The sequence below is a fragment of the Cervus canadensis genome, chromosome 26, assembly GCF_019320065.1.
Source record: "Cervus canadensis isolate Bull #8, Minnesota chromosome 26, ASM1932006v1, whole genome shotgun sequence".
NCBI classification, from domain to species: Eukaryota; Metazoa; Chordata; class Mammalia; order Artiodactyla; family Cervidae; genus Cervus; species Cervus canadensis.
The window spans coordinates 26,018,114-26,042,193 of NC_057411.1; the positions used below are offsets into that span (position 1 = coordinate 26,018,114).

Below are 24,080 nucleotides of genomic sequence, written 5' to 3' on the forward strand. Positions count from 1 at the left end.
CAGTTAAAAACCATTAATAAAGAACACCATGGGGATGTGTTTTCCTCTCTTCTAATTTTAGAGGTTAAGAGTTTTCTATCCTATGGTACCAGAAAGGTGTCTTATAGAACCAATTAATATACTAATATTATCTGTGTATACAAATAATGATACAGGTACAAAAATATAAATAATGGTTTACAAGAGTAAACCACTCCCTTTATTGTTATTTGATAGAGTAGTAGATTTAAACTAAGACATTCATCTTTGGTTTGTGTTAGGAAAGATTTTATACTTTGGAGTTGCTTTCAGGGACTGAAGTAACTATCAATTATTTTAAATCATTTCTTTAAATTTCTTTGAATACAACACGGTGCTAGTGATGCATCTTAAAGGGGCAAAACTGCTTTAAGAGAGTTTTTTATGTGTAGTTACTGGAAATAGGAATGTGTAGATTAAAGGCATTTCTGTTATAGCCAGACCAGGCTTATGTGTGAACCTCAACTTTAGAAACATTCTATTAGGTTGGTACAAATGAAACTGATTTCGGACTGTGAATTTTAAATCATTATAACTAGGCTCAAACACATTTTTACTAATCAAAATAGGAACCATTACAACCAACATATTTTTACCAATGAGAACAGCTTATTTATTCCTGTAGCATAAAAACACATGTTTTGAGATATGACAGATTCTTGAAAAGCGTGTCCTACATCCTGCTGGTTGCGGAAGCATTTTCCCTGCAAAAAGTTGTCCTGCTGGCTTTGCAATGTGCGGTCAGGCTCTGTTGTGGAGAAGAATTGGGCCCTTTCTGTTGACCAAGACCAGCTGCATGCACTGTAGATTTCAGTGCATCTCATCAATTTGCTGAGCATGCTTCTCAGGCACAGTGATTTTGCCAGGATTCAGAAAGCTGTTGTGGATCAGACTGGCAACAGACCACCAAACAGTGACCATGACCTTCTTTTGGTGCAAGTCTGGCTTGGGGAAGTGCTTTGGAACTTCTTGGTCCAGCCACTGACCTAGTCATCGAAGGCTGTGGTATAAAATCCACTTTTCATCACATGTCACAATCCAATCAAGAAATGGTTCATTGCTGTTGCATGGAATAAGAGAAGACACTTTGAAATGATGAATTTTTTTTTATTTGCAGTCAGCTCATGAGGCACCCAGCTATCAAGTTTTTCACCATTCTAATTTGCTTCAAATGCCAAACAACCTTAGAATGGTCAATGTTGAGTTCCTCAGCAACTTCTCATGTAACTGTAAGAGAATCAGTTTGAATGATAGAGAGTTCTCAGTCGATTGTTGTCAATTTCCAATGGCCAGCCGCTCTGCTCCTCATCTTCAAGGCTCTTGTCTCCTTTGCAAAGCTTGCTGAACCACCACTCCACTGTAAATCTGTTAGCAGCTCCTGGGTCAAGTGCATTGTTGATGTTGCCAGTTGTCACTACTGTTTATGACCTCTTTCAAACTCAAATTAGAAAATTTCTTGAATTTGCTTTTTGTCTAACATCATTTCCATAGTCTAAATATAAATATAAAATAAATATAAACTATAAATATAAAATAAACAGCAAGCAATGTCATTAGCAGAAAAACATGAAGTGAGAAATGTGCATTAAGTTAGTGTATAACATAATCACAGTTAGTTAAGGTTGTATTCCAATATCAAATGGCAAATTTCAACAATGCAAAAACTGTAATTACTTTTGCACCAATCTAACAGTTCTGACTTTGAAAAAGTTAACCTCTCAGAGCCTCAGATTCTATATTTATAAAATGAGAAGGAAAACAGTAGTTCTGCTTAAACCCTTATAAAGCTGTTGTCTATATTAAATTTAAAAAGCTAATACAAATAACACAGTACTGAACATACCTGGTGGAGAAGAAAATGGCAACCCACTCCAGTATTCTTGCCTAGAGAATCCTGTGGATGGAGGAGCCTGGTGGGTGCTATCCATAGGGTTGCACACAGTCGGAGATGACTTAAGCGACTTAGCAGCAGCAGCAGCAGAACATACCTAGAAGATATTAAGCTTTCAGTAAACATTAGTGGACACAATTTATTTTCATGTAATCACTAATATTCACAATAACTCTGTCCCCTTTATCCCCTCCATCAGTTAAAATCTACATATAACTTATTCGTGCCAAATGGATCTTAATAAAAGATACATAATTCCAACAAAGCTCAAAACTTACTGTTTATCATCCATTTCATTGTGCCCTCCACTTAATCATGAATACATTATTGGTATACGGCAAGGAAAAGCTGAGTGGGAATGCATGTACTATTTCTTTGGAAATACACCATATGCCCAATATATTCAGTTCAGTTCAGTTGTGTCCGACTCTTTGTGACCCCATGAACCGCAGCACGCCAGGCCTCCCTGTCCATCACCAACTCCCAGAGTTTACCCAAACTCATGTCCATTGAGTCGGTGATGCCATCCAGCCATCTCATCCTCTGTCGTCCTCTTCTCCTCCTGCCCTCAATATTTCCCAGCATCAGGGTCTTTTCAAATGAGTCAGTTCTTCGCATCAAGTGGCCAAAGTATTGGAGTTTCAGCTTCAACATCAGTCCTTCCAATGAACACCTAGGACTGATCTCCTTTAGGATGGACTGGTTGGATCTCCAATATGTAAATAAATTTAAAATGTGCTTCTCATCTGAGACTTTCCTGTTCATAAATTATACTTTTTCCCCTCTAACAAATTAAATGGAGATCATTAAGGATAAGGAAAAAGGATTTTGCCATCCACTGCCTGTCCCATTTCCAGTTGTAATGACTCATATTTTCTGCTTAAGAAAGTTAGAACCACAAAAGGATCATTTAATGTGACTACTAAATACTATAACCTTTATTGTAATTTTTAAAATTGATTACTGTTTAAAAGCATGTCAAAGAACATAGTTAATGTAGTTATGAGCTTTTTATATTATGTAAAAATATTCGATTTATACTTCATTTTTATGGTTAAGATAGCAAATAATGGTTACATTTTAACTTTGTGTTATTTGTGGTTACAATCAAGTAAAAATAAGATGTACAATAAAATCTCTGGGACAATACACCCAAATTTTTATAGCATTTGTATTTGCACACTGTGAGAATGATGACAATAATACTTTTGATTCTTATTCTCTTCTTTGTTCTTTTCTTTCATTCAGATTTTCTGTAACCTTCAAGTTTTCTGTAATGAACGTGTATAACTTTATAACCTTTGCTTTTTAAAAAACTAATCTCAGGTTATGTTTAAATAACCCACAACATCTAGATGAGAGTCAAAATCAGGTCTACTATTTAAATACATGAAAGAAGTTTCATCTCTTTCACAAGTAAGATATTTCCTGTATAATGATGGTCAGAAAAGATTTTACCAAATCTTATTAAAATTTCTTATACATCTTATAAAAACTTTTCATATTCATTATTTTCTATGAATTTACATTCAGTGCTTTTTAATAAGGGCTTCCCAGAAGGTGCTAGTGGTATAGAATCTGCCTGCCAATGCAGGAGACTTAGGAGATGCGGGTTTGATTCCCGAGTTGAGAAAACCCCTGGAGGAGGGCATGGCAACCCACTCCAGTATTTCTGCCCAGAGAATCCCACTGGCGGGCTATAGACCATAGGGTCACTAAACGCAGTGCCAAACTTTTGTATTCATGAAATATTGGCTCCCTCTAGTGGCCAAATTAATTATGGACCACTAACGTGAGAGGTGGATGGGTAGATAGATATTGATAAGCTCACTATGCTACAGATCTATCTAGTAGATCTATTGCTCTATTCATATCTATCTACATATATATATATCTAAAATGCTTCTTATTGAGGAATGTGGATTAATTCTAAGGAGAATCAGCAAATGCTTAAGCCCTATATTTAATCAATTTTAATTGAAAAATTTACATACAATAAAATGTTCCCATTTTAAGTGTGTCATTTAATGAGTTTTGACAAATTAATAGACTGTGTACCATACCACAATCAAAATATAGAACATTTTTGTCACCTTCAAAAGTTCTTTTGTACCCTTTTGGAGTCAGTCACAGACAAGTAGTAAAAAATAGAAACTGTGGAAATAGACATTATTGCCTTGTGTTAAACTTATGCATCTCTCACCATGAAATAATCATTATCTGTGGGTTTTCATAGACATCCTTTATAAGCTTGATGAATATCCCTCTATTTACAATTTTATGCGAGTTTAAAATTTTTTTTCATGGATGAATGTTGAATTCTGTCAAATATCTTTTCTATATCTATTGAGCTCATTACTGTTTTGTTTTGTTTTTTTCAATCTGTTGCTCTAGTAAATTGAATTGATTGGTTCTGAGTATTGAACCAGATTCACATTCCCAGGATAAACCTCACTTGGTTATGATAGATTGCCTTTTTGTATATTGTTTTATTAAATTTGCTAGTGTGTTTGAAAATTTCTGTTACTGTGTTGTTGAGGGATATTGGTCTGTAGTGTCTTTTCCTGTAATGTTTTGATACCAGGATACTAGTGGCCTAATAAATGAGATGGGAAGGTTCCTTCCTCTTCTGTTTTCTGAGAGACTTGCATAATATTGTTACTATTGATTTCTTAAACATTTGAGAGAAATTATCAGTGAAGTCCACCGAAGACTAAAGATTCTTTGTCAGAAGACAATTAGTAACTTGATTTTTTCATGGAATTATTCAATTTTTAAATTTCTTTTGGGGTCAATTTTTGATGATTTGTGTTTTTAAAGAAATTTGCCTATTTTACTTAGGTGGCCAAATACATATTTAATTGAGCCCTATCTACAATCTAATAAATTAGTCCTCTACAGTTTCATGAAAACTTACGGAAGACATGAGACTCCTGAAGGGAGACAAGAAATTTGTTACAGCAAAAGTAGTTATCAAAAACGACCTATCCAAAAAGGAGATGAAGAAAATATTTCCATTTACAATAACACCAAAAAGTATAAAATACTTACAAATAAACCCAACCAAGAAGGATTTTACACTGAAAATTGCAAAACATTGCTGAAGGAAATCAGAGAAGACATAAATAGATCAAAAAATATCATGTGTTCATGGATTGGAAGACCTATTATTGCCAAAATGCCAACATTACTCATAGCAATCTGTAGATTTAATGCAATGCCTATCAAAGTCCCAATGCCATTTTTAGAAGAAGCAGAAAAACCTATTCTAAAATTCATATGGAATCTTAAGGGGCCTTGAGTAGCCAAAACAATCTTGAAAAGGAAGAATAAAGTTGGAGGTCTCATACTCTCTGATTTAAACACTTATTACAAAGCCACAGTTATCAAAATATGTGATGCTGGCATAAGGCAGACACACACAACAATGGAAGAGAATAGAGAGCTCAGAAATAAACCTTGCAATAGATAAGCAAATGATATCAACCAAAAAAGTAATTGCTGGAGCATTAGCATCATTGCTCCATTTTCCTGAGCCCCACATACCGCAGGATGACACGGAAGACCAGATGAAGCCTGCATGTGTAGTCAGGTGTTGTACCACAGACGAGGAGCTCTGAGCTTGAGGATCGCATCACTTTAAGGCAAGCAGTAAGCAAGCATTCTCTTTTTACACAGGGAATCATTACCTCATTGCTCAGAATTACCAGCTGCATGAAAACTCATGAGAGATGGGGACCTGCCTGGTGGTCCAGTGGCTAACACTCCATGCTCCCAATTCAGGGGGCCTGAGTTTGTTAGCATGCTGCAACTAGAGCTGGTGCAGATAAATAAATAAATATTTTAAATAAATAAATACTAGTTTCTTAAAATAAAAAAAAAAAAAGACTCCTGAGAAATAGCCCAGGTAAAAAGTGGTCAGGGTCTAGTCTTGACACTCAGCAAAACATGTAGGAATGAGAATAGGAATGCATTTCTCCTTATAATGCTCTTTTCCTTTAATTAATCTTACAATTTTGTCAACTGTATTGATTAATTCTCAAAATTCGCTTTTGATAACATTAATTTCGTCTGCTGTTTTTCTGTTTTCTATTTAATTTAGCTCTCTAGCTCAACTGTTCTTATTTTTCTAATTTGTAGAAGCCTAGGAAATCTCATGGACAGAGGAGCCTGGTAGGCTGCAGTCCATGGTGCCGTGCAAGAGTCGGACACAACTGAGTGACTTCACTTTCACTTTTCACTTTCATGCATTGGAGAAGGAAATGGCAACCCACTCCAGTGTTCTTGCCTGGAGAATCCCAGGGACGGGGGAGCCTGATGGGCTGCTGTCTATGGGGTCGCACAGAGTCGGACACGACTGAAGCGACTTAGCAGCAGCAGCAGCAGCAACAGACCATTGATATTATTAAATTTTTAATTTTTATTTTATATTGGAGTATAGTTGGTTTTCAATATTGTGCTAGTTTTAGGTGTACAGCAAAGTAATTAAGTTTTACCTATATCCGTTCCCACATATATCACTATAGACTGTTGATTAGAGTCCGCTGTGTTATACAGTAGGTCCTTGTTGATTATCTATTTTATATAGGGTAGTGGATATATGTTAATCCCAAACTTGTAGTTTATCCCTCCCTGCCACATTTCTCCTTTAGTAACCATAAGTTTATTTTCAAAGTCTATGAGTCTAGGTAGCATTTCATATGGGTCAGAAGGGCCATCATCAAAAAGTTTACAAGCAGTAAGTGCTGAATAGAGTGTGGAGAAAAGGGAACCCTCCTACACTGTTGGTGGGAATGTAAACTGGAATAGCCACTATGGAGAACAGTATGGACAGTCCTCAAAAAACTAAAAACAGAACTACCACACGATCCAGCAATCACACTCCTGGGCATACACCTGCGCTTCTGTTCTTAGTTGCTCAGTCGTGTCTGACTCTTTGTGATCCCATGGACTGTAGCCGACCAGGCTCCTCTGTCCATGGAATTTTCCAGGCAAGAATACTGGGGTAGGTTGCCATTTCCCACTCCAGGGGATCTTCCTGACCTCAGGATCAAACTTTCTTCTCCTGTGTCTCCTGCTTTAGCAGGTGGCTTCTTTTACCACTGTATCACCTGGGAAGCCCCATATCCATAAAAAACTATAAATCAAAAAGAAACATGCACCCAATGGTCATTGCAGTGCTATTTACAATAGCCAAGACAAGAAAGCAACCTAAATGTCCATCAACAGAGGAATGGATAAATAAGATGTGGTACGTACATATATAAAATGGAATATTACCCAGCCATAAAAAAAGAATAAAACCATGCCATTTGTAGCAACATGGATAGCCCTAGAGATTATCAGACCATTGATTTTAGACCTTTACTCTTCTCCAAAATAAGCATTTAAGGCTACTGATTTCTCCAGAAGTACTTCTTTAGCTGCTTTCCTCAAATTTTGATATATTCTCTGTTCATTTTCCCTTCTCATGTCTTCTTAGTTCCATGGATTTTTTTTTTTTTTTTTAACCTACAGAATCAAAGTGCCTTTCTTTGCATTTTGAATGTACCACTTCCTAGACTTGTAGCTTTGGGCAAGTTTCTTAATTTCTTCATAGATCAGATTTATCATATGTAAAATGAGAATTACAAGAGGATCTTTCTCAGAGAATTATTGTCAAGATTAAATGAAGCAATCCACATAAAGGACAAATGCCTGGAACAGAGTAAATCTACAGAAACTGTTAGCTATTATTATTGATAATTTTTATTACTTTTAATTTAATGAATGTAACAATTCATAGAAATAATCCTGTATTTTTAATACAGAAAATATATTTAATCTTCCCAATTATGTATTTTTCATTTTGTGCACTTTTCCTATATTTTGCATTATCCTTAAGCTGGACTACAAGAAAAACTTTAAAAACAATACTTAATTTAAGGGGATGAAGGTAGTTCTGTTTCTTTCTTCATGTTATCACTAGTTAGGTAGTAGGTCTGATAGACCTCTGCAGTTTTAAAGGAAAGTAACCTTTCAATAGCTGAACGAATCCACTTATTTGTCTAGTATAACTTCTGCCCCCTTCTGCCTACAAGTCTTTCATTTTCTGAAAGACATGCTCCTTAGAACTTTCTATCTGCTAGGTTGGATACTGCCTGATTCAAGTTGATTTTTGCTCAAATAAAAGCATAACTCAGTTCATCTTCTACCACATCTCAGCATTAAAAAATGGTCAGTCTGATTTTTACTTCTTAAAGGAAGCTTCTATTTTGTTTTCTCACTACAAATTCACCACATAACACAGGTTCCTAGGTAGTGTAAGTTTGATCATAGACTCCAGAAAATGAATGACAGGTTTTTCCTCTCCAAAGTGGAAATTATAAGGTAGAGCAATAGAAAATCTTAGGTCCAAGCCTTGTTCATCCAGGTCTCCCTCCTCCCTCCACACACTCACGCTTGTCTTTCTTTTTCCTGCTCTCAGGAGAAAGGTATCCCAGGGTCTCACTAAGGGAGACAGAATCTGTAATATCCTTCCTGCTTTAAATGAAACACCAGTAGCCTGGGCAGCTGCGGGGCAGAGCAATGGTTTGGGAGAAGGGGAGCGTGCTGCTTGGATTGATTAGTTTAGACGCTTTCCCTGTGTCCTCACTATGGGCACATCAGCAGCGTGACCAGTGCAAGGGAAGCCATGTCGCCGCCAGGCCATCCCTCAAACTCCAGCCTTCCGACGCACGTGCTAGTCCAGCCCGGGGCTCGGGTCCCGGCCCCGCCCCCTGAAGGAACAGGGCTCGGGTCCTTCAGCCCCGCCCCCGGCCCCGAACTCGGCTTGTAGCCCCGCCCCTGAAAGGTGCCCCCGGGAACCTTCGGCTGGTGGGACTCGCTCTCCCGCCGAGCCGGGTGGGGGCGGAGTCCGGGCTGGCGCTGTGAGGACCGGAGCGGCGGAGGTGGCGCCTCTGTCAGGGAGCCGGCATTCGCGGCCATGACAGTGGTGGCCCGCGGCTTCTGGCTGCTCCGCGGCCGCCTGGCCCGAGTGTCGGCGCTGAGCCGGAGCGCGGTGTCGCCCTTCGCGGCGCCAGGAGCGGCGGGGCAGGCGTTCCGGGGCTTTCGGAGCAGCGGCGTGAGGTACGAGCGCTCCCGGACGCTCGACCTCCTCGGGCCCGGGCGCTCCCGGGTGCGAAGCCACTGGCTGTGGGAGGGGCGGCCGGGCGCCTGCAGCTGGCGCGGGCCAGGCCTCGCGCGTGTGAGCCGGAGCTCCGGGGCAGCCGCACGGCGGGGCGGGGGCGAGGCCTGTCTTCGTTCGGAACTTGGCCTTGCTGGCCAGGCCGGCTAGTCGCATCCGCCTCCAGTCAGGCAGCTTGGATGTTCTCTGCGCTCACTGGAACGTGCCATCTTTGCAGCAGGTGCAGTTGAGTGACCGAGGAAGATCGTTGAGACCAGAGAAAAGGGGCCTTAAAAACACGTGGTCTGCTTGGAGCATTTGGTTTTGGTTCTGGCTGTGTTTCGTAAACAAAGGAGTGGGCGATGGCCATATGGTTTAGAGTTTGTGAATTTCTTTGTTGGTGGTAATACTGAGGTCTTTTCGAGCTCTACAATTCTTAATGATTTCACAAAATCAGACTTTAATCTTGACTTTTCGGTGTTTTTCTGTATGGCGCTTCCCAAATGTCTGCAGTCTTAGACTGACATGATCAATCTTAGATTCACTGCATCTCCTTGGACCTTGTTGCTGGCCAGCAGATTGCGAGTAGGTTTTAACTGTTAAGTACAAATGGTACGCTGTCCGTCCATCCGTTACTTGTAGCTATTATACAAAGTCAGATCCAAGAAGCTAAGAATAATTTCTTTTGACCCAGAGCCAGTGAGTCCATTTGTTTTCAGACTTACAGGGATTTCAATAACGTGCTGTAACTGCAGTTTTACGTGGCCAGAGATTGTGCCTTACTCGTCTTTTTGTAGCCCCAGTGCCCAGCACAATGCCGGGAAGAAAGGAAAGATCAGTAATGAGAAAACATAGTGACGGCTTATTTAACTTAAATTGACTAACTCTTCATTGTATATATTTGGATCTTAGTCTTGCGTGATTGAAGTAAAAAAAAAAAAAAAAAAGTCCTATAGGGTTTACTTTGGACTTGGTTTGTAGTGACTGCTGTTTGTCTTCCAGAGAATATGTGAGAAGATAACAATGACCCACAGTTCTGATTGCGGAAGCTTTCATGGTGTCTGAAAAAAATTGCCAGTTGGTTTGGATACAAACTCTGCAAACTAGGAGAAGCAGATTCTGTAGAATTTTCTTTGCATTACAGAATTGAAGGAATTATGTACCACAGTCACACTATTTAGATAATTATTTGTTGAATTTGAGTTATTTTAGGGCTTCTTCCCAGAGTGAAGATAACCTTTTTCAAAGGTTGTATGAGTTGGTTCATTTCCCTTTGTCAGATGGTATAAATAGACAATCCCATCATCCTGTCTTCTCCAGGTAGCAATACACCGAATGAGAACCATGACAGCTAAAAACCTAACTGTCCCGTTGAAGCCACTTGTTGTCACACACACATGCACATACACATATGGATAATTCAGGGCTTTTTAAATTGAATTTACGGTCTTTTATAATTTGAAATAATCGAGTGGAATAATTTTGGAAAGCTATTTTTACTGTAAATAAAGAAGTGTAACTTTCAACCCAACTACATTCAGATTATAGCTGTATAGAAATAGTAATACCTTTGATAGGTTTTTATTTTTTCAAGGCAGCACTAGTTAGGTTAGGATAGGTGACATTCTGACATCCCCTTGTCACTAAGTACCATATATTAAGATGAAGTTGCCTGTAAGGTTGAGAAACACCTGTGGACTGATGGGTCTCGGGTGGGGAGAAATCCGGACAGTGTGTTGATGTTCACTGGTGTCTCTTTTCTCTTCTAGGACCAGCAGAGAGAAGAGATTCCATCTTCCAGAGGTCGCCACTGTCTGCCTCCCCACTTGTCCCCATCTTCGGTCATCTCTTTTAACACATTATTGACCAGAGATGTATTAATATGTCTTTTGTTACCCAAATGTTATTGACTGGAGATATATCAATATCACTTGATAACAAATTGCTGGCCACAGGTGTTAGTCTCTGCAAAAATCCCCCGGTCAATAATGAGTTAATATGTAGTGACATGTTAGTTGTGTAGTTATTCATAGTGAATGTGGTTTAAATCCTACATTATCCTCTTGATTTGAAATTTGAGCCTTAGTGTTTTTCTTACTGCAGTGAATCTTTGAGTTTGATGAACTCTTTCTCTAATGATATTGACTGTTTTCAATTAACAGATTTATTACCAATTTCTGGTATAGAGCCACAAATGAAAAAAAGTATTTTTGATTGTCTTTCATATCTTTGGCTAATTAGATACTTACAATGGAACATATAAATACTTTTTTAGTAGAGAATTTCAAGAAATAGTGTTTAACAGAATTTGAAAATTACAAAATTATTATTTATTGTTTAATACTTAATCTCAGAATGGTTTCCCTTTAAAATTTGCAGTGAGTTTTTCCCCCATTTACTCATGATAAAATGGATTTATTAATTGAAAGAAAATATATTTAAATGTCAAGGAAATAAATGAATAAGTCCATTCTATTTGTTGCAGCTTATTGTTTCTTGAAATGAGTTATCTAAAAAGCCAAAAAGTTACAAATAAAAAATTCTTGGTGATTGAATTTTCCCAGTTTTGCCTTGCTGTGTGAGAAGTTTACATATCAAAATGTGCTTGCGTTGTAAAATATCACATGAGTCTGGCACAGTGTTTTTAAGTGTATGGAACTGGGCAGCAGTCTATCCCATCTGGAGGCAAGGTTACAGACTTTTATGTTAAATGCCATTCTTGAGGCAGATTTTCGGGTATCCTCCAACAGAGGCTTCCCCAAACCATGCTTTACTATATCAACTCATTTTTAGTAATTAAATGGATATCCCAAGGGTTTTTTAAAATAAAAAAACCTATGTTTTTGGAGCTAGTAAGAGGTACTGGTTTATGTTATGTAAATAATCATGTCTTATAGGACTTCCCTGGTGGCTCAGATGGTAAAGAATCTGCCTGCAATGCAGGAGACCCAGGTTCAATCCCTGGGTGGGGAAAATCCCCTGGAGAAGGAAATGGCTACCCACTCCAGTATTCTTGTCTGAAGAATCCTATGGACAAAGAAACCTGGCAGGCTACAGTCCATGGGGTTGCAAAGAGTCAGCCACGACTGAGCAACTAACACCTTCTTTCATAGAATGGATAGTTTAAAAGACAAATATAATTTTTAAAAGACAAATTGTATATGTACGGCTGTTAGTTTTTCTTGAGACCCTCTCCTATAGTATTTACTCAGTTTCTTTGTCTGCTATCGAATTTATTTAAAGATCATTTTATCCTTGTGTGAAGCTTAAAGGACCCAGACTCCAGTTTGTACCATTACTGAAGCTGATTTTCCATGGAATTATTTCAACCAAGATAGAGTTTGCGCCAATGGCTAGCAAGGGCAATTTCTCAAGATCACATTTTATTTTGCTGGCAAATTGTGATTTTTGAGTCTTAATGCCTTACGTCTTCTAATGACAATGAGCTATGATAGCTATCTAGTTACAGTTTTTATTTCTAAGCAGTTATTGGTGGTGGTTTGGTCACTAAGTCATGTCCTGCTCTTGAATCCATGAATCCATGGACTGTAGCAGTTATGTCATTTTAAATTTAGAACCTAAATGTTTCACCATTTATTATCTTATATCTTAGTTTTCTATCTGTGCTTCAGCTGTTAAGAGATAATATGTTCTAGTGTAATGTCTCCAAAATCAAGTTTTCTGATTAAAATGGATCAACAAGTGAACAGAGAAAATTAATACTAATCTCAGACCTTGTTAGTCATGATTTTAGTAATAATCTAGCAATTTCTTTAATGACCCAAATCTTTGTTTTTCAAATGCTTTGTAGTTATATTATTCTTTCATGTTAATACCCTAATTAGATGATAAAAGTAGCAACAAAGAAACCCAGCAGATTACCTTCTGTGGAGATAATACTCCATAGAAGTACTTGCATACTCTTCATCGAATTCCCTGGAGCTCACTGAAGATTGTTAAAAATAGTTTGGTTTAGGGGTGATTAAGTTGTAGAAGGATGCTTAAAGATGTAGGAGCTTGGGTGAAATCTGAACTGTCCAATGAGTGGGATAAAGTAATGATTAGTAATTAGTGAGATTTACTATTAAGAAGTGCAGTATGGACCAGAAAAAAAAAATCAACTAATTTGTGTTCAGAATGGGATATAACACAAACCTAAATTAGTTTCAAAGAAGACCTCAGGGTTGATAGTATCCAAGAAGTTTTATCCAGCTGCTCCTGTTAATATTATGTCATAGGTATTTTCTGTGTTGCCATTGTTTTTGTTAACATTTTATTGGCTGCATAATATTACATTAAGTCAAGTGGCATTAATTTACGTAACCATTTTGCCGTTGATTAATGTCTAGTCCTTGAAATATGAAATAATTCACTCTCAGATGCAGGTCATATTCCTGTCAACATCATACCAACCAGGTTTGTTCACTTAATGATCTGAACTCTACTTAGGTTTCTAGAATTACTCTCATTAAAGAGTATGCCTCGAGCCAAGAGACTATTCAAAGATTTGTCATTCTAAAATGAGGGCATATTATAATTTAAAAATGGATGTTTCCTTTTCCACTTTGGCTATTTATTAACTCTGCAATGAATATCATCTTGCTTTAAGCAATCCAGTTGTACTGTTGAAAAATAAATTCTTATTAATATTTAATTTTTCCTTACTCTGTGTTAAACATTTTGCTGAGATTTTTCATGTATAGTTTGTCCTTCAATCCTCATAACAACTGAATGAAGTAGATAGACACTATTACTATTCCCAGCTAACAGATTAGGAGATTGAGACTTACAGAAATTAAAGAACTTGTCCATGATAACACAGTAAATAAATGGTGAAGACAGAGTTGGAACCTATATGATCTATCCAGTGCTTTTCTCTACAAGCAATTTATAAATTTCCCTATCGCTTATCATCATTCTGAAAATTCTTATTAAAGTGCGGAACTTTTGTGAATCAGGACTTCTGATTTTGCATATAAATCTTAAAAATTGTGCTGTCAGATTTCTTTAATACAGGGTTTCTCTTTACTTGGGACTTCATGGATAGAATTTAAGGATCCCTAAACTTAGATGGGAGGTCACTAGTCTCTACTAAATTTAGCATTTTCTTCAATAGGTGAATGTTTGCCTCAAACCACAGTAATAGGAGTACAATTTATAATATTGCCAGCAAAAGTACAGGCATATTAATAACACAGTTGATGCAGAGATCTCAAAACATATATACACTCACTAATACTCTTTGATATTATGGTAGTAATTAGACTTGCCACTAGGTGTTTTATTTAATGCTTTTTTTAAAAAAGTATTTGATAACAGTATTTCAATAAAACTGGTTTTCTGTAAACCTGTGTATTTTATGTTAAACATTAAAAAAAATTGTTCTGAGAAGATGTACATGGGATTTAACAATCTGCCCAAGTGTTCTCCTGGTACAAAGCTTAGCATATAAGATTTTTTTCTGCAGAAATTATGGATGTTAAGGTTGTTGTTGAGTCACTAAGTCATGTCTGACTCTTTTGCAACCCCATGGACTGTAGCCCCCCAGGCTCATCTGTCCATGGGATTCTCCAGGCCAGAATACTGGAGTGGTTTGCCATTTCCTTCTCCGGGGGTTTAGGTTGTTACTGATGTTTTAAGTTACAGGTTAGAGTTCTGAAAGTGTTAAGTTACAAAATTGAATGAAAGAATCGTACATAATGGAAAGAATTTGCTTTACTTTTTATTGAGTTATGAAAGTATAATTTCTTTACTTCATAGTGTAAGATAGCATTTGAGATGTGAAATGAAATGTTTTTTTAAAAAACCATAAACTTAACATTTTTAAATATTAATTTACTTAAAAAAAATTCACTTGCTTTGAAAGGCTCCCTTGTACTAGTTGGTGATTGGTTTTATTCCATATGTAATTTTGCCCTGGTTCCCTTGAGTTTGTTTTGTTACTATTGTTAATTTGAACCCCAGAATCTTCAAATTTTGCCCTAGGACCTGCAGAGATACTTTAATTGCTAATGACTGTATTAGGCTTTTTCATCTTTATAGATCGTAAAACAGTTTATTACAGCTCTAATTAAAGTTGTGGTTGAAAATGAGATTATAGATGCAGAAGCAAGATGTCAGGTATACAAATTAAATACACTGTTGTTTGTGAGTGGGCTTTGTTTTAGTATTTTGTGAATGAGTATTTTGATACACAAGAAAAGAGGTGATTTTTTTCCCCTCCTGTTTGTTACTTTGTTTTAGCTAATTAAACACTTAATTTAGTACTAGGAACCATATATTAGGATGGTTGTAGTATGTTTTCTGGAAAGTGAATAGGTAAGTGGACAAGTTCACAGAAACAACACTAAATGTTGATGACTTTTTGTTGGTGTTTAGTTGCTAAGTTGTGTCTGACTCTTTGTGACCCGATGGACTGTAGCCCACCAGGCTCCTCTGTCTATGGGATTTCCCAGGCAAAAATATTGAAGTGGGTTGCCAATTCCTCCTGCAGGGGATCTTCCCGATCCAGGGATAGAAGCCACATCTCTTGCATTAGCGGGTGGATTCTTTACCACTGAGCCACCGGGGAAGCCCTGAGGGCTTTTCAGTCCCATATCACTTCTGGTTCTCTGAACATTTCTCCATCTATTACTTAACAGAAACTAGGAAAGCCATTTTTACAAATGAGCCAATGAACTCTTAGTCAAAGCTGCTTATATAAGGTCAACAGAGAATATTCCCATTATATACATGAGGAAAGTGCATGCCTTTGAAAGCAGTAAAGTAACTTGGCCAGCTTTTAAGGGTGAACAGGGCTGCCTCTCAGGACTTCTGGTTTGGGTGAGTAATTTGTAGTGTGTTGTGCTGCCTGACTGCTAACTCTCCTCCCTGGCCACTCCATTGTGACATATTCTTTCCTAATGAAGGGATTTCAGTGCTAGCTCAGCAACAGGGGGAGAAAAAACTGCTGAAAAGGAGAGCTCCTTGTCTTGCCTTCTTTGGGGGTGACTTGCAAAGCTCCTGCCTTTGCAGGAGATGTCACCTGAGCAAGTAATGACAGGGTGCATTGTATGAAAGATATCTAAGGGTCGAATTGACTTCACTTTTGGTTTGTATTAATGGCTTTCTCACTGTATAATTTTTTGATGAAACCACATTTTTAAGAGTTAAAAAAGTACGATCACACTCCAATACTGCATTTCAGATTCTTGTTAAATGAGGGCTACTCCATTTCTTCTAAGGGATTCTTGCCCACAGTAGTAGATGGTCATCTCAATTAAATTTGCCTATTTTCATTCATTTTAGTTCACTGATTCCTAAGATGTTGATGTTTACTCTTGCCATCTCCTGGTTGACCACACCCAATTTACCTTGATTCATGGACCTCACAGTCCTCGTTCCTATGCAGTATTGTCCTTTAGCCTCAGACTTTACTTTCACCACCAGACACATCCACAACTGAATATCATTTTGGCTTTGGCCCAGCTGCTTCATTATTTCTGGAGCTACTAGTAATTGTCCTCTGCTCTACCCTAGTAGCATATTGAACACCTTCTGACCTGCGGGGCTCATCTTCTGATGTCACATTCTTTGTCTTTTCATACTGTTCGTGGGGTTCTTGTGGCAAGAATACTGGAATGGTTTGCCATTCACTCCTCAAGGAGGCCAAGTTTTGTCGTAACTCTTCACTGACAGTTACTCAGTGAAAAACAGGAGATTCATCAAAAGTTCTTCCCACAAATTCAGTTCAGTTCAGTCGCTCAGTTGTGGCTGACTCTTTGCAACCCCATGAACCGCAACATTCCAGGTCTCCATGTCCATCACCAACTCCCGGAGTTTACGCAAACTCATGTCAGTTGAGTCGGTGATGCCATTCAATCATCTCATTCTCTGTCGTCTCCTTCTCCTCCTGCCTTCAATCTTTCCCAACATCAGGGTCTTTTCAAATGAGTCAGCTCTTCGTATCAGGTGGCCCAAATATTGGAGTTTCAGCTTCAACATCAGTCCTTCCAATGAACTCCCAGGACTGATCTCCTTTAGGATGGACTGGTTGGATCTCCTTGCAGTCCAAGGGACTCTCAAGAGTCTTCTCCAACACCACAGTTCAAAAGCATCAATTCTTTGGTGCTCAGCTTTCTTTGTAGTCCAACTCACATCCATACATGACTACTGGAAAAACCATAGCCTTGACTACATGGACTTTTGTTGACAAAGTAATGTCTCTGCTTTTTAATATGCTCTCCAGGTTAGTCATAACTTTACTCCCAAAGAGTATCTTTTAATTTCATGGCTGCAGTCACCATCTGCAGTGATTTTGGAGCCCCCCAAAATAAAGTCAGCCACTGTTCCACTGTTTCCCCACCTATTTGCCATGAAGTGATGGGACCAGATGCCATGATCTTAGTTTTCTGAATGTTGAGCTTTAAGCCAGCTTTTTCGCTCTCCTCTTTCATGTTCATCAAGAGGCTCTTTAGCTCTTCTTCACTATCTGCCATAAGGGTGGTGTCATCTGCATATCTGAGGTTATTGATATTTCTCCCAGCAATCTTGATTCCAGCTTGTGCTTCATCCAGTCCAGTGTTTCTCATGATGTACTCTGCATATAAGTTAAATAAGCAGGGTGACAATATACAGCCTTGACATACTCCTTTTCCTATATGGAACCAGTCTGTTGTTCCATGTCCAGTTCTAACTGTTGCTTCCTGACCTGCATACAGGTTTCTTAAGAGACAGATCAGGTGGTCTGGTATTCCCATCTCTTTCAGAATTTTCCACAGTTTATTGTGATCCACACAGTCAAAGGCTTTGGCATATCATATCAATAAAGCAGAAATAGGTGCTTTTCTGGAACTCTCTTGCTTTTTGAATGATCCAACAAATGTTGGCAATTTGATCTCTGGTTCCTCTGCCTTTTCTAAAACCAGCTTGAACACCTGGAAGTTCATGATTCACGTACTGCTGAAGCCTAGCTTGGAGAATTTTGAGCATTACTTCACTAGCTTGTGAGATGAGTGCAGTTGTGCAGTAGTTTGAGCCTTCTTTGGCATTGCCTTTCTTTGGGATTGGAATGAAAACTGACCCTTTTCAGTCCTGTGGCCACTGCTGAGTTTTCCAAATTTGCTGGCATATTGAGTGCAGCACTTTCATAGCATCATCTTTTAGAATTTGAAATAGTTCAGCTGGGATTCCATCACCTCCACTAGCTTTGTTTGTAGTGATGCTTCCTAAGGCCCACTTGACTTCACATTCCAGGATGTCTGACTCTAGTGGAGTGATCACACCCTCATGATTATCTGGGTCGTGAAGATCTCTTTTGTATAGATCTTTTGTATAGATCTCTTCTTCATATCTTCTGCTTCTGTTAGGTCCATACCGTTTCTGTCCTTTATTGTGCCCATCATTGCATGAAATGTTCCTTTGGTATCTCTAATTTTCTTGAAGAGATCTCTAATCTTTCCTGTTCTATTGTTTTCCTCTATTTCCTTGCATTGATTACTGAGGAAGGCTTTCTTATCTCTCCTAGCTATTCTTTGGAACTCTGCATTCAAATGAGTATATCTTCCTTTTCTCTTTTGCTTTTCGCTTCTCTTCTTTTCACAGCTACTTGTAAGGCCTCCTCAGACAACCATTTTGCTTTTTTGCATTTCTTTTTCTTGGGGATGGTCTTGATCCCTGTCTCCTGTACAATGTCACGAACCTCCATCCATAGTTCATTAGGTACTCTGTCTATCAGATCTAGTCCCTTAAATCTGTTTCTCACTCCCTTGTGTAATCATAAGGGATTTGATTTAGGTCATACCTGAATGGTCTAGTGGTTTTCCCCACTTTCTTCAATTTAAGTCTGAATTTAGCAATAAGGAGTTCACGATCTGAGCCACAGTCAACTCCCGGTCTTGTTTTTGCTGACTGTATAGAGCTTCTCCATCTTTGGCTGCAAAGAATATAATCAGTCTGATTTTGGTGTTGACCATCTTGTGATGTCAATGTGTAGAGACTTCTCTTGTGTTGTTGGAAAGGGTGTTTGCTATGACCAGTGCATTCTCTTGGCAAAACTCTATTATCCTTTGCTCTGCTTCATTCTGTACTCCAAGGCCAAATTTGCCTGTTACTCCAGGTGTTTCTTGACTTCCTACTTTTGAATTCCAGTCCCCTATAATGAAAAGTACATCTTTTTTGGGTGTTAGTTCTAAAAGGTCTTGTAGGTCTTCATAGAACTGTTCAACTTCAGCTTCTTCAGCATTACTGGTCAGGGCATAGGTTTGGATTACTGTGATATTGAATGGTTTGCCTTGGCAACGAACAGAGATCATACTGTCTTTTTTGAGATTGCATCCAAGTATTGCATTTCAGACTCTTGTTGACTATGATGGCTGCTCCATTTCTTCTAAGGGATTCCTGCCCCCAGTAGTAGGTTTAATGGTCATCTGAGTTAAATTCACCCATTCCAGTCCATCTTAGTTCACTGATTCCTAGAATGTCGATGTTCACTCTTGCCATCTCCTGTTTGACCACTTCCAGTTTGCCTTGATTCGTGGACCTAACATTCCAGATTTCTATGCAATATTTCTCTTTACAGAATTGGACCTTGCTTCTAACACCAGTCACATCCACAACTGGGTGTTGTTTTTACTTTGGCTACATCCCTTTAAATTGAGATACTTTAAATTGGGATTAAAGATGTATTTGTTTAGTAAGGCTGCCATAAACAAAGTACCACAAACTAGATGGATTTGTAGAGGAGGGGATACTCTCCTCTTTTTCTTCTCAATTCTTTCAGCTGACCGTTGAAATGAGAGAAGGCAGATTAACCAGAAAAAAAAATCAAATTTTTAAACTATATATGAGGAATTTACATAAACATGAAGAATTCCGAAGGCAGGCAAGATGAGGTATATATATTATTCTGGACTAAGGAGAAGAAGATAAGTGTCTAGGACTTTGAAGAGAAGTAAGATAATTCACAGGAAGATGAAAAGAGTTAATGTTTGGTGAACAAATGTTTGCCGGGCCATCTAGAGACAGAGGGACGCAGAGGGAACTTTGATCAAACTGGCCTTGCTAGGTTCCTCCCTGCCCACCACACCTAGTTCATACTTTAGTATGGTTATCTGTGGTGACAGCTCCTTCTTGGAACTGGAATTCCAATTCTTAAAGTTCTCTTAGGCATTTGGGAGAAGTTCAAAGCTTTCGTCCCAAATCTTTTGGGCCTTGGTTGTCTTCAGCTGGGAATAATCTCCATGTTAGAGTGTCACATTTTGGGGCATCCTGCCCTGAACCCCATCAGTTTAAAACAGAAGCAACTTGCCCTCACACTTATAGAGGCCAGGAGTCTGAAATCAAGAGAACCCACAGAACCACATTCTCTTAACCTGTCGTTGCTGGCAATCCTTGGTTTTCTTTGGCTTAGGGCTCTATGACTCCAACTTTGTGTCTGTAGCCATGTGGCCATCTTGCCTCTGTCTTCATGTGGAGTTTTCTCTGTCTTTTTATAAGGACAAAAGTCATATTTATGGTCACTGAACTCCAGTGTGACTTCATCCTGTATCTTAGTTATATCTGCAGATTCCTTATTTACATATACGATCACAGCCATGGGTTCCAGGGATTAGGGTTTGAACATATCTTTTTAGGGACAAAATTCAACCCTCAGCAATAGAATTTAAAAATTGCTTGTATAATGCTTGAGGAATCATTGTTTAATTAGCTCAGTACCTCCTTTTGGAGGGAAGTGATACGTTTCTATTGTAAGCTTTGGTTTCAGTATTTGCAGTTCACTAGATGTTTCAAATCTGAAGTCCTCCTTCCGCCCTCGTCTGGCCTATTTTTTTGAATATGTTAATAATTTCCAGTAGATTGGCTCCTTTACAAAATATATTTTTAAACACTTGTTTTTAAAATCATATAGGCAGTGAAGAGAGTACATTCTGCTGTGATGAAATAATTTTTTGTATTCAATACAAACTTCTTCACAATAGCTTTGTAATTTAGTTATAATAACTGAGCTTGTGTGTACAATATTTGTTAATTTGTTATCAATTTATACTTTTGGGCTTTCTCCATGGCTCAGCAGCTAAAGAATCTGCCTGAAATGCAGGAAATAGAGGAGATATGGGTTCCATCCCTGGGTCAGGAAGATTCCCTGGAGGAGGAAATGGCAACCCACTCCAATATTCTTACTCTTGGCAGGCTATAGTCTACGGGGTCGCAAAGAGCCCTAGTTGGTAGATTGTATGCTTGTTTGCATACTTATTGATACATGCCCCATGACCAGTTTCAAGCATATACACGTGCTTCATAGGTTTCTTTATATTGAAAGTGTTAATGCAAGTTCACATGCCTGATGCATAATGATGTCAAACTAACTGTAACATAGGATTTGGGAGCAGAGAAAGGTTTATAGCAAGGCAATGCAAGGAGATGGGTGGTTCATGCCCTAAAAAGCAGCAAGTTCCCCGAAGAGTTTCAGCAGAGCACTTTTAAAAGCCAAGTGAGGGAGGTGGAGTGTCTCAGGGTCTGTGATCAGCTCATGCACAATTTTCTGATTGGCTGGTGATGAGGTAGGAGGGTGGTATCCCAGGGGTTAGCATGATCGGTCCTTAGGTTCTTGGTGGCCTGGGACTATGTGTTCATCATTGTCAAATAGTTAACATTTTTCATTTGTTAGCATGAGGGAGGTTTTTTTACATCTGCAAAACAGCTCAGGAAATGTGGTTCAAATATCATTATATAGGTACTTCAGAGAGGAGCTAATGCAAAAGATATGGGGGAAAGCCTGTCCTGGGAAGGCCTCATGGGGTCCTGCTTGGTTACAAAGGTAGTTGACCACCTATCAGGAATACTAGAATGGGGATTTTTACTATGAGAATGATGAGGGTGTAAATCAGTGGTTCTTAACTGAAGCTTGGCAGAACCACTTTTTAGAGGTTTTAGTTAAGCCCAGTAAGATTTTTAGATCTAGCCTATAGCGTCTCAGAAAGTTCCTGGCAATTCCTTAGCCAATCTGTCTCATCAACTGTGAGTCCTGTTGTGTTCTGTAAAACACATTTTGTCAGAGATGAAGGTTTTCTTAAAAGACAAGAAGTGCAAGCTCTAGAGGCAAAGATGGTTTTCACGTTAGAATTACAAACTTTCCATCAAAAGTAACTGTAAAATAAGTGAAAAGTCAAACCATATACTGGTGATACTTGATACACAGATGTTACTGATGTAGACTTAAAAAACAGACATATCCTAAAAGTTGAGAGTTATGTTTTATTTGGCAGAAATTTTTAGTACTTAATCCCAGGAGGCAGCATCTTAAGTGTCCCTGAGAGAACTGCTCCAGGAGGTGGAGATAGGAGTCTGGTTATATAGAAGTTTGAAACAAAGAACAAGTAGTCTGAACATCAAAAGTATTTTTTTGAATTAAAGAAAACCAGATATCTCAAGTTAAGGAATTTAGCACTTTTCTTGTGTATGGGAAGATGCAAGAATCTGGGTTCACTGAAATCACTCCTTTCAAATGCAGCTCAGCTCTCTGGGGCCAGCCTCCTGTGAGTCTTCACATCCTCGTTCCTTGGTGCTCACCATAGAGAGTGGCTGCATTGCTGTCTGATGGCTGCCAGAATGCACAGGTCTTCTCCTCCCTCCTGAGTGCCCTGGAGGGCTGGAATCCCTGATGACTGTGACATCCTTGTTTACTGATATGACAGGAAACACTCCATTCCTCACTGTTATGAGATTAGTGTTCAGAATGTATAAACAGCTGCTACGGATTAGGCACAGCTAATAATCCATTAGAAAAATGGTCAGTAGAGATGAACAGGCATCCAGTAAAAGAGGAACTCCAGATGGCTAATAAACCTATAAGAAATTCAACCTCTAGTAATTAGGGAAACACATATTTAAACTACAGCAAAATGCCATTAAACTAATGTGTTATGTAAAAACTTGGCAATCTCAAGGAAGTAGAAATTCTTAGACACTACTGGTGGATGTATGAACTAGTGCAACCACTTTGAAAATAAGGTGACATAAACTGAACACATATAAATGTGTCCTATAATCTAGCAATCCCATTCCTGGGTGTAAACCTTAGAGAGATATTATGTTTTATATTTATATCATATATAAATGTGAGATATATAATGTAGCTCATATATTGATGTACATTATAGTATATATGCTATATGTTATTATGTTACATTATATGGCATATAATGTATATGATTATATTTCTAATGTTTAGAGATACAAACATTAGTTTAAATGATAAAGGAAAGAAATGGAATTATAAACTCCAATTTCAGGATTGTGTTTAACTCTCTAGGAGAAGATAAGGTTTTGATAGGGGAGGGTTTCAATGCATACAATTTCAATGATGATGATAGTATTTTTCTTAAACTGGGTACTAAGGTTGTTAATTTTACTATTTTTTTCTTTTCATATGTTTCATACATATTTTGCATTTACTCACTTTTAATTTAATTCAGGATCTGTTTTGATACCATTTTAAGATAGATAAATATCCAGAATACTACCTATCTCACCATTTTATTATGTATCTATAGTTTTTCATTTAATTTCTTCACTTAATTTTATGCAAACATTTTAACGTGTTGTTGTTTTTATAGTTATTTTCAGTGGCTACACGTTAACCCCAGCAAACTGTAGTACAATAAACAGCTTTGATAATCCCACAAATATTTGGTAAATGCAGTGTGAAAAATACTCTTAAGTATTAAGGATATCATAGTAAATATAAGCTTCCTGTCCTACACAGCTTAGAGTGTTGTGAGGGAGACAATAATTTTAATAAGGACTTTAGACTCTACATGAGGGTAAGAGCTGGGTGCTGTGGGCACTCTTAACAGAGGCAGATCCCTAGGTTGAAAGTATCAGAGGACATTTCCCAGATTGCCTTCCAAGCTGATACTTGAGGACTGTGTGGGAATGAATGAGGAGCAGATTTGGCAGGGATGTTAGAGAAGTAAGAAGGAGGATGAAGAGTGTTTTAGGTCAAAGGAATGGTGTATGTGAAGGCCCAGAAATGAGAAACTAGCACAA

The 24,080-nt window shown here is 38.2% G+C and overlaps 1 protein-coding gene across 2 annotated transcripts in view; it reads left to right on the top strand.

Moving 5' to 3' along the window:
* The first annotated feature begins 8,714 nt into the window (after positions 1-8,714).
* The window catches only part of MTHFD2L (methylenetetrahydrofolate dehydrogenase (NADP+ dependent) 2 like), a 147,941-nt gene continuing 132,575 nt past the window's right edge, over positions 8,715-24,080 (top strand). The window contains exons 1-2 of one of the 2 annotated variants that reach the window (XM_043448194.1): positions 8,715-9,016; positions 10,823-11,616. In XM_043448194.1, coding sequence (XP_043304129.1) covers positions 8,874-9,016; positions 10,823-10,919 — 240 coding nt within the window. In that variant the 5' untranslated portion in view covers positions 8,715-8,873 and the 3' untranslated portion in view covers positions 10,920-11,616. Of the gene's footprint in view, positions 9,017-10,822; positions 11,617-24,080 lie in introns of those variants that run through there. The other variant, XM_043448193.1, reaches the window with a different exon arrangement.